General features: G+C 36.9%; 1 protein-coding gene across 6 annotated transcripts in view; it reads left to right on the plus strand.

The window, feature by feature from the left end:
• Positions 1-11,564, plus strand: part of DYNC2I1 (dynein 2 intermediate chain 1) — a 56,547-nt gene extending 44,983 nt beyond the window's left edge. For 3 of the 6 annotated variants that reach the window (XM_039524690.1, XM_039524689.1, XM_039524691.1), the window contains 7 exons: positions 809-860; positions 2,381-2,441; positions 2,827-2,926; positions 3,190-3,321; positions 5,387-5,610; positions 6,736-6,843; positions 9,092-11,563. In XM_039524690.1, the coding sequence (XP_039380624.1) occupies positions 809-860; positions 2,381-2,441; positions 2,827-2,926; positions 3,190-3,321; positions 5,387-5,610; positions 6,736-6,843; positions 9,092-9,311 (897 nt within the window). In that variant the 3' untranslated portion in view covers positions 9,312-11,563. The other 3 variants (XM_039524694.1, XM_039524693.1, XM_039524692.1) reach the window with 2 other exon arrangements.
• The last annotated feature ends 206 nt before the right edge of the window (positions 11,565-11,770 follow it).

Below are 11,770 nucleotides of genomic sequence, written 5' to 3' on the forward strand. Positions count from 1 at the left end.
AGTTATTTACCAGTTTAAAACAGGTAAACCTATATACACATGAGTTACAATCTTAACTTTCAAAAGGTAATAGAAGTGTCTATAATCAGCAAGCTCCATATGTCCTTTAGAGCTAACCCAGACTAAGCAGCTGAGGGTCTCTGGATTATCCCTAGAAACACTTTGCCCCCCAAAGTCCAAACAGCATAGAGGTACCTTGTTCCTTTTGATCAGGGTTTTTAATCCCCCTCCTGCCAAGTGTTCTGAGCTGCAAACTAAGTTGATGGGAGGAATCAACTTGCATGATTCATCTTCATGGGCAGAGTGGGAGAGAGCAGAACAACAAATGGCTTTTCTCCTCTTTAATAACATCTCACAATAGTCTGTCTGATATTGATGGACCTTTCCTGTTGGAAAGGATGGTAACACCTTCTGTTGAAGAGCAGCCCTTCACACTAATTAATGTCTCTCCCATGTCTGGTGATTTACACAGAGGCTCACAATACAACCACTCAACTATTACCTTACAATATGGAATACAGATGTTATAAGTGAGATGAATGCATGCAGCAATTCACAAGCATTCAATAAAGACTAAACACGTTCTTATAGTTCTAATACCTATACTAGCACAGAGGTGAGCCAGACTGATTCCAGTTATATATTTGACAGTGTTCAGTTGAGACATAGGGACTTTCACATGAGCTAGTACTAGGTCTGCCAGCCTCAGAGATGCTCAGGGATGCTCAGAGTGACGGAACCTAGAATGTCAGTGGAGGTTTGCTTAATATTCAGTATTTGCTCATTTTGAATCATTGTCCTTTTTTAGGTAGCAGTCGAATTACAAAAAGTGGATTTGGCTGGTTCACAAAGTGATTTAGGTAAGTACTGTACATGAGAGGATCAATTAATAAAGCAATCTGTTTTTGTGTGGAAGGGAGAAAGAGGTCATTGGGAGGGCAGTTCAGTCAGTGAGGGAATGCTCTGGGAATTTGTAGGAAGAAGAGAGCGCTCGTGCCATTTTGCGTTTATGCAGAAGCTGGATCTGAATTTGGGTCTATATATTGTGTTTTGGGAGCTCTCTCATCCCTGCTATCAGAACAGCCATTCCCTTACTGCTCTGCCAGCTCTTCCCTTCCGGGGCACCTCATTTCTTACACCTTTCTCAAGCTCTCTGGCAGTTTTTCCTTCATCCTCACTGGAACAGATATCCTTATCAATCCGCCCGCTCTTCCTTTAGCTTTAGTCAAAGTTGTAACTTCACTTCCAAAGCAGCCCCCAATTTGCATTCTTATAACTGTCTCAAAGACTCTCCTTTTGGGGCTGAAACTTGCTATATTTGGTTTCAGACCAAAAATCACATTTTCCTCCCAAAATTGAAGAAGATCCATTCAGCCATTTTCAGGTCATCTGAAAATACATGTTCTCCACTTTGAACAAATTAGGACTTATGTTTATCGATAGCTTAAAGAAGGCTGAATTTTTAAAACTGCATCATTTATATGTCTCTTGTACTCAGTAAGGACTAATCATCTGGTAAGTCAACAAATAAACAACCCCAACCGTTTAAAAACACCACATTTAATAATGAATCTATAAGCTTTATAATAATAAGACTGTGTGTCTGCACATCTGCAGTAAAAATGTGGATGAAGTTTTTAGTTTCATAAGCTCCTGTACCACTGCGGAGCTGCATAATTCGCTAAATCTGGATATTTTGTGTATCTGTAGATATGTGCAGTTTAAAAGCTATGGAGTTGTGTCAAACACAGTTGTGCCAGTTCAGCATACCAGCCCCAGCATTTATTTTTTCTCTTTGTAATGTTCCTTTACAATAAGAAAAATTCAGTTGCCAGTGCAGTTCTCTTTTAGAATTAATACAGTGTGGTAGCACTGTTCTTGGTAATATTATTACGTGTTATCTTTACTGTGTAAGGTGTATTTATTACCAATGGTCCTAATGATATAAATGTGTCATTTCCATCATTGGTCTTTGTATAGTAATGTTATGATGTGATATTGCATATTATCAAAAAGAGAAGACCGGCAGAACTAATACGGATGGTAATTCAGTTGAAGTTCTAGAGGTGATAATTTTAGAATTAAAATGTCCATTTCTCTCTTTTTTCCCTTCTTCCTCCCACTTCCAACAGTAATTACACCTTTTTAGGATTTGAATTCTGTAGCCAATAATTTTTCTAAACAACACATTTCATCTTGTCTCATCTTTAAGGACAATGCTTTAACTGTGAACTTCCCTGTATTTATTAATTGGGATCTTAATTCTGTTTTAACATAATTATTTTAATACATTCTATTTAATTCAACAATGATATGTGATTCTTGATATTTTATTGAAATTTGAGTCCCTGGTTTAAAGAATAATTATTTATCATTTCAGGTTTAATTCCTGGAGGGAAAGTAAAGTTAGTACATAGCTCTACTGTTCAGTTGAATAGCAGGTAAGAATACAGTATTGATCCATTAAATTGTGTATTTATAACTCATTGAGTTAATTCTCCCCTGGAACTGGGGACATTATTGTTATCTAATATATATTGATCAGGATTTTCAGTAGTTAATTATGTTGAAAATATACACTTTTGCCAGAGATGTCCATTAACGTGTTAAAATATGGGAGACCTTCCAGTTTAAAGTTTTTACATTCTGCCTCTTACTGTGCATAGACAGATGAATGTGGCCCAGTGTTTTAAACAAATATTTAACACTCAGAACCAGCACCACCTTCTAGTTGTTGTAGTCACCAGGATGCAGTATATACTTGCATTGCTTTGGGAGAACAGTTCCTGGTTATTTATATTATCTTTTTCATTTGCATTTCCTCAGCCTTTTCCCAAAAGATATCCTATGCCTGAGGAAGCCTCAAACACTGAATATTAAGTTTCTGCCTTCTAATCCTAATCATTTCATTGTTGGAACAGACATTGTGAGTAACGTTGTAAATTTCATTGCATTATTCTCTCCTCTCCTATTACTGTAATGATAAAAGCTGTCTATTTTTTTTGGAATTATGTGGGGACTAGATATGTAAATATTTACTGTTTGATATTATTAAAAATAGTTTTATTCTAATTAGTAATGATCTTTAAGTGGAGTAGCTCTGTGTAAATTGCCATACATAGGTTTTTATTTAATATTAATGCTGATGATACAGATGATTTGTTTTTGTTTTGTTTCTTATATTAACAGGGTGTGGTAAGTCATGGTGCAAGACATGATTTAAGAGTACCTCCAAAGCTGTTCAAACCCCAGCAGGGTGGACCAAGATCAATAAGAGCTAATGCAGTTGATTTCTCCCCTTTTGGAAAGCCAATATTTTTGGTATGGAAGGCTTTTTATTTAACAGTAGTTTAATTTTAAATTATTTGGGGTGGGGAATTTCTAAGAGTTCTAACTCGACGCATGTAATAACATTCAATTTACATTCCCAATTCAGAACCCTCTTGAGAAGTGGCAAACAAGTATTGTATATTAGCGATTGAACTCATCATATGCTGAGAGATAAAGCAGCTGTCTTGCAGAAACAGAGTGACAATCCCAGCACAGCTGGTTATCCTTAGAATGTATTGCCCACTCTCATTAAGACGAGGACCATTGTTAGCTTGTAGGTGCATCATGAACTAGGTAACCTGTTTCTGCACTCTTATCTTATCCCATACCTCAGTCTGAGTTGTTTCCCTTTTGTAGATAGCCTGGACACAAACTTTCTCTTCTGAAAGTTTACTCAACACTAGTTTAAAATGATTACAATAGGATTTCATATCTAGTTACCATGTTAGTTATGTTTGAACTACTCTATGATAATGTCATATCTGCCCCGATTTACATCACTTCAGTGGGATTGCACAGATTGTAAATCAGGCTGATATTTAGCCAACAAACATACACATTCTGTACTGCCTCCGCCCAGAACCAGAACTGACGTTCTTACTCCATGGGATTTTCCACCTTTGTCTGGGATAAGTTTGGTCAGATTCAGACTGTATTATCCAAATCTATAAATATAAAGTAATTTTGGATGAAAGCAAATGCAAAATGAAGCCTGCTTTAATTTTAGCTGATTTAGCTCATTGTGGTACTGGAAGTACTATGTAATCTTAAGCCTCTAACTTGTTGGATGGACCTGTGGCTAGTAAAAGCACATACAGAGGTGGGGAGAAAAAGGGATTGGGACATTTAGGGAGATATTAATATTACTTCCATTAAAAAGCAGTTAATCCTTTTAAAAAAAAACATTTTGTGGCATAGACAATTACCGTTCCATACCTAACCTTCCTTGTTTGGGAAAGGTTATTGTGGCCATTGTGGCAAAGCAGCTGGAGTCATTTGACTTCCTTCACACCGTTCAGACCAACATTAGGCTTGTATGTGGTATGAGGACTATGCTGGACACACTGGTCCGTCTGATAAGAGTGGACAAGGATGGACATGCTGATTCTTTTTGATTTGCCAATAACTTTCAATATTGCTGACCTGAGGTTCTCATGGACACTAGCAAGATCAGAGTTATATTTTATGACACCTGTTCCCTCCCTGTTGAAGAAAACCCACAGTGAGAATCATCTGCTCTAAGGGCTTTGTCTTCCAGAATACTGCACATTTCTATTCTTTCTCCCCTCTTCTACAATGTGTATGTGAGGAAATGAGGATATAGTAGATGGCTTGGCAGAATCAGACCTTAAGGACCCAATTCATGCACACCTTCAATAATGAGACAGATATCCCTTTCATCACTTCCTTCAGATACTTTGTTCTATCCATCAGCATTACCATTGTCTTGTCTAGAATAAGCTTTAGCCAATTTGCTGTAATCCAGACAATTAAGCTAGCGAAGGCATCAATCTACTCATGTTTAATGAAAGCAACAGAGTTGAATGTCACCCATATATTTATGGTAAGACGGTCAGAGAAGTCAATGACCAAGCTCCCATTGATTTCAGTAGTGCAGGATCAAGGCCTTAGTGAGATTTGCAATCTGGGGGTCCATTTGAATCCTTGGCTACTCCTGTGGCTCAGTAGACGTAGCCAGGAGAGTTATTTTGTCTGTATCTTGCTAGGAGGTTGCAGATTTTCCTATTGATGTAGATTTCATCCCAGTATGTCTTTGTGACCTCCAGATTGAGTTATTGCAATATGCTCTGTATGGTGTTACCACTGAAACTTGAAACCATACCAAAAATTAAAAATTGGGTAATTCTTGATATCCACACACTGAAGTATTATAGTGACACATAAATCAGATAACTGTGCTTTTATTTTAAAGACCAAAGCCAAATACAGTATAGTTGAACAACATCACTGACCTTTTCAACAATAGGATTGTAACTTAAATTTTAATTAGTTTGTTTCTTTCCCAGATAAGATTTTTCTTTGTGTTGCTGTACAGGTTGGCTGTTCAGATGGAAGTATTAGATTGCACCAAATGACTTCAGAGCATCCCCTCATACAGTGGAATGACAGCACAAATGGCCAGCCAGTTATTGCCCTCCAGTGGGCTCTCACAAGACCTGCTGTGTTTTTTGTCCTGGATGCATCATCTACTGTTTACATTTGGGATCTACTGGAAAACGACTTGTGTCCTGTAGCCAAACAAATTATCCAGTCAGATAAGTAAGTAAATTAAATGACTTTTGCTTTTTCTTGCTGTTGTAAGATCGGAACATAACACTGAATCTGTCTTTTTGTTAAAGGTTGTTGGGTTTTTTTTTGCTTAACTTTACACCTCCATTAGAGCATGAATTTGTTATTGCTGTCAGCGAGAAACTTGCATTATGCCTGATTTTTATTTACACAAACACTTTTTTTTACCTGCTCTGGTACTGTAAAGAGGCCTTACAGTGAGTGACTCTTTACAGTGGAGTGACCACTCCAAGGTCCTTTAACACTGTCAGGGAAGAGGAAAATGGTCTCTGTAAATCACAACAAAGCACAGTGTCATCAATGGGATTTCTCTGCATGGAGCTGCTGCAGCATCAAGCTGTTATAGATGGTCACATTCTGTTCCCATTTAAGTCAACTGGATTACTCATATGCTTAAAATCAAGCATATGCTTAAATGTTTTGCTGACTTAGGGCCAGAACAGTCAGCACCTTACAGGATCAAACCCCAAGAAGACAGGGAAAATATGAAGAGTTGAAGAGAGGGATACTATTAAAATGCATACATATATAATATATATATAGAAATAAATTATGATTATTTTTCCTGAGTGGGAACAGGAAACTTTTACTTCTCTGCCCTTACTTTCAAATATTACTTTGTACAAAGTAACTCAGCCTGATAAGAATCTGGCTAGGATTGCTGGCTTATGTAAGATTTGGGGGAAAATCAGTATCAAATGTAATTTTTAAAAGCTGCTACAATTATTTTTGAAATGTTGTACAATAATAGCTATTTTACTTGAACTAATGTTTAAAGCATGATTAGGCATTTGATCACATGGAGGCAGTGCACCAAGATACAAATTTCTCCTTATAATATATGTATGTGAACGACTGCAGCTGATTGGTCATTTTCTTGTTGCTTGTCATAGTAAAATATGTTTCTCTACATTTCCATTTCTGGCATTTTACCTGTTTTTTTGGCAGATAATTCAGTTAATTATAATTTCCTATTAGAAAGTTTTTGAAGTGCCCAGTACACATTTGGGGTTGATAAACAAACAGGTTTTCAAGCGTTTCCATTTTCATTCATTTTGTCTCAATTTAAAAAAAAAACTTCTCTTTTGCTTTCAGGGTTATGACTATGGTTGTACTGGGTGAACCAGAAAAAACAAATGGTCTGTTGGGGATCGCATTGGCCAAACAATCTGGAATAATAGACATTCAGTATGTAAAGAAGAGGTGGGCATTACCTCAGTCAGAAGAGTCGGAAAAACTACAGTTGCTCTTGCAACAATCCTTATAAAGCAGAGAAATTGTCTTTTTCTGCGTGTACAAATATGGCTGGCTATATTTAGAATTTTTCATTTGATTACTGTAATAAAAATTTATAATTTAAGAGCTTTTCCATTTATATATATATTGTATATATTTTACAAGAATGTCAATACAGTATTTCAACAGAAGATATTTTTGTTAATTATAAAAATGACAGAACAAAGCTTGGTAATATTGTACCTGAAGGAAGATAGATCGTAGATGTAAATATATTTTACTGAAAAATTTCTATAAATGTTCACAATTCCAGATTGTGAATATATATAGATACTTTTCAGTAAAAAAGTGAAATTATATTCCTATAAAATGTGATATGCTGCTTCTCAATATTGCACTTTGAAGAAAACTATATTCTAAGTGTAAAGTTAAATGTATACTTTTCTGTAACATAAAAGGCTGTTACCATGTTCAGGTTACCTTTGGAACTTTCTCAGCCTCTCCACAGCTGTCATTTTTGCATAGGCTAGACCATACCCCGACGTGGAAATACTTGTGTAAAGACCAGAAAACCACACAGGGTTACCTTTGTTGAGTGTCCTCTGCATTCTCTCATTCTCGGTGGAGTTTGTCCTTAGCAGAAGAAATGAGGCATCCTTCCCTCAAACCCTGTGGAACCCCAATATCTGCTGGGCTTTCAAGACTATCCACAAGGAGGCCCTATGCCTTTGCACTGATTCTGGGCATCCTTCATCTCTGTTCATACTCCCTGCCAGCATGACTTTGTCAGGGATTCCTCAAGTGGCACGGAACCTTTGGGTCCCTTGTTATAGATGTTCCCAGCATGCATGGGGCTCTGCAGAAGAACTAATTCAGCCCCAGGTTGTATTAACTTGCCTATGGAATGTCTGCTGGGAGATATTGCCCTCCCTCATCCCTTCCCCTCTGATTCTCACCTCCTCCTTATTGGTGGATCCTTACATCTGCATTGAACCCTCCAAGAAATCCAGAATGGGGAGACTGCAATCAGGGAGACATGGGGGTTAGACTAGATGACCCTTGTGGTCCCTTCCAGTCCTTTGATTCTATGTCCATTTGCACCAATTTAGAATCCTTTACACATCAGTAAATAGGCATAAATAGGTCTAAGGAAGTCTGAGTGTAAAATAATCTGATTTAAACTATCTCATCCATCTCTTCTGACTTTGGCCCTAAGAATTTGCAAAAATAATTGCTAGTCATTAAATAGGTCCTTTAATTAAGAGCCTCACATGCATATGCTTAGGACATGCTGACCTTATGTTTTCTGGTTTTTCCAAACTTTGCAAATAATCTGCTTATTCCATTTACCAAAAATCCAAATGTTCTTTGGACTAATGGAATATATAAGGTTTTTCATCATAAACTAAATGATATTTACCTGTTTATTGCTACATTTAAATAATTCTAAAATAATTATCAAATTCTCTATATTGAGAGGAAGATGGATTTGTCTTTAATAATTGTTTTTATTGCTCTATTCTAATTTTGGGCTGGAGTTCTTGAACCTTTGGGGTGAGACTCGCTGTGGAAACCTTGAACACAAAAGTAATATGTTTAGAAAAGTTATAAACTACTAAAAAATTGAGGTTTGGATGGAAATTGTACCTCACTATTGCTCAAGAGCTGATTGTCCCTCCTTTCAAAATAATAGTAACACTTAGTCCTTATATAATGTTTTTCATCAGTAGATCCCAAAGCACTTAACAATATTTAATGTATTATCCTCACAACTGTGAAGTAGGGAAGTGCTTTTATCCCCATTTTTACAGATGAAGAACTGAGGCACAGAGAGGCAAAGTGATTTGCCCAAGGTCATGCAGGATAGCTGTGGCAGAGCAGAGAATTGAACCCTCACCTCTCAAGTCCTGAGCTAATGCCCTAACCACTGTATTCTTCCTCTCTAATAGTAAGAATCCAGTACATATTTTTAGTGTCTCCTCCTAACAGAGGCTGAAATAGTTTCTAGGTTCTAACTCACTTTTTACAGTTCACAAGAGAAAAAAAAAGTGTTTACAATGTCTTGTCACTTTAAATGACTAAACTCAAACTGGCCACATGGTGGTGCCAAACCCTTAGCAGTAAAAATGGGTATAAATGATACACAGTGGTATGAGAACAGATTTGTTTCTAGGCATCTAGATTTAATTAAACTTTTCACTTTCCTTGAAAATAGTAGCTGGAACCCAGAAAGACTGAAGAAATGCTGGAGTGCCACACTTGTTAGAGAAATCATTGACACTGCGGTTTCCTGGTCAGTCATTTATTCTCACCTGTCCTCGTATGTTCTCATTTCCCACCATGGGGAAATTGGAAAGCACAAGGTTTTCTACTGTCCTGACCCATCCCTGGATTTCTCTCTACCATTTGAAAACAAAATTGCATTAACTATGTAAGTGTTTCTGAGAAAAAGGAGGATAAAATGATATTCCTGATAACTGTGAGTACAGACAGTGATGAGGATCAAGAACTAGTTTCTTTGCACTCTGTTTGGATAAGGCCTTCTTGTCAACATAACTGTCATGGTTGAAGCATGCAGCCCCACCTGTGGCACTTTGAAATTTCTGAGATTTTTTGGAAGCAATCTTGTGAGTCTGAGAAATCCTGCAAAATCCTGAGTTTCGGCCAAAACTCTGATGTTGGACAGATAGCTCTGAAAATCAGTGACTGAAATCTTTTAACTTTACCTTTCTCTAGTTTCAGGAATCAGGACAAAGAACAACTGGTAGGTGCTCCTTGTGTTGAGGTAGGAAACCATGACTGTCGAGTTGCAAGGCAAAAGAAATCACCTAAGGCCGAAAATTTCAAATGTAGGTGCCTAAATTCATATTTAAGCACCTAACTAGAAACACCTTGAATTTTAAAGGTGTTGAGCACTTTAATCCCTCAGTAACTTCCCATTGCAGTCATACACCTTAGACACCCTCATACACCTTAGACCCCCCTGGCCACTGCAAAACTACCACATTTAATCTTACTTGTGGAAAAATTGCTGTGGCTCAACAGTATTGGATGATTATTTTTCCCCATGTATGAACAGAATAATACATGTTAGGAAACTGGGTATTAAGGCTTGTAGATAACAACACTGCCAACCATTATTGTTAACATCAAGCAAGAACAAAAATGTTTCACTACCATATTTCACAAATGTCCTTACTCTGTGTTGTTTAGAACCCTATTCTGGTCATATTGTTCCGTATTTCTATTGTGGCAGTGCCCAAGCACGACACCAAGGGTCAGGGGCACAAGGTGCGGTACAAACACGTTGCAAAACATGATCCCTGCCACAAAGAGTTTACATTCTAAGGCCATGATCCTGCACCAGTGAAATCACTGGGAGTTCAGCCATTGGCTTCAGTGGTAGCAGGGGCAGCCCTTATTGTAAGATAAAAAGTGAATGTGGGGGGCTAAGGGTAACAGTGACAAAATCCTGTCATGATGTATGCCAGCTACGTCACAACTTGATTATTCTGAAAAATAAAACTATCAGCAATCTCCACTGGCCCTCTACTTCGTCATTATCAGTTGATGACTCCCAGTAAACATAACAGTAGAACAAGGTCTTGAGAAGGGATATGAACAAGAAGAGCATGAAGTAGCTTAATGGTTTAGTTCAGGGCGGGTGTTCCATGCATAAGAACCTGCCATGCTATAGCAAACCAAAGGTCCATCTAATCCACCATCATGCTTCCAATGATTGTCAAAGGAGTTTGGTCATTGGCATCAGTGGAGCCTCACCCAGGATGTTTTAGAGGAAAGCAACAGTGCACCTGGCCAACTGTGAATGCTGTATCTTGAGGGAAAGACTCCTTACCCCTTTCATTCTTTAATCAGATATTTCATGTCTCTTCTTATTTTTACTTGCTCTTTTAACAGATCTTGTGTACATATGTTCTTTACTCAAAAGCTAAAAATTGCTGTTGTGCAACCTTTAAAACAGCCCAAGATGTACTTTATTATATGTATGTTATTAATTTTACACTTGGGCAATTTTGTATATTATTTTATGTATGATTAATATCCTCTGTGATTAAAATAAATAAATTGCTTCATCTTTACTTAGTAGAAAACTATCATTTAAAAATGGTATCAAAGTCTGAACGCTATTTCATCCATGTAAAACTTGCATAAAATGTTACATTCTGCTTTCAAACCAGCAACTCCCAGCCAGCAGGGCTTGAAAATAAAAATATGCTAAATTGCTACTGATAGAGACAGAATTTAAATTTTTGGACAGGGCCTCTGCTTTTATTTTTCTCTCTGAGAACATACTTGAAAGGCTTTCTACATAACATAAACATTGATGATATTTCCATTGTATTATCTCATCCTAGAGATGGGAAACTGAAAGGGAGTTTTCAGAAGTTGGGCTAATAAGATGATATGAGGAAGAATAACTAAAATCCTTCCAGATCTGTGGATGCTTCATGGCAGGTTTCTGAAAAATAGTTTGGAAACAATTTTATCAATTTGTCATACTGTTTTTGGAGAAAGGATTGGGAGAACAAGAAAAGAATGGTACTCTCATTTTTATGTTGGAATAGAATACTGGGATAAAGGTGACCCTCCTACTCTACTATAATCTGGGTTTTAAGTGTAATTTATACATATTTACTTCCAATATGTGTGTTAAATGGATTTTAAGTCTTTATGTAATGTGCTAATTAGTAATGATAACTATCATAAAGATAAAACATATTTAAAATTGTAGTGTTTTTTGTCTCTTCTGTAGCCACGAAGTAATTGTCTACTAATTAGCTAGTATCTATGTATCAGAATAACTTTTTAATTAACATTTCTTTCTAAAGACTGATGATCTCTTTTTGAGATGGGTCAATGAAGAAGAGTTTGT

This window comes from Mauremys reevesii, linkage group 2 (assembly GCF_016161935.1).
Source record: "Mauremys reevesii isolate NIE-2019 linkage group 2, ASM1616193v1, whole genome shotgun sequence".
NCBI lineage: Eukaryota > Metazoa > Chordata > Testudines > Geoemydidae > Mauremys > Mauremys reevesii.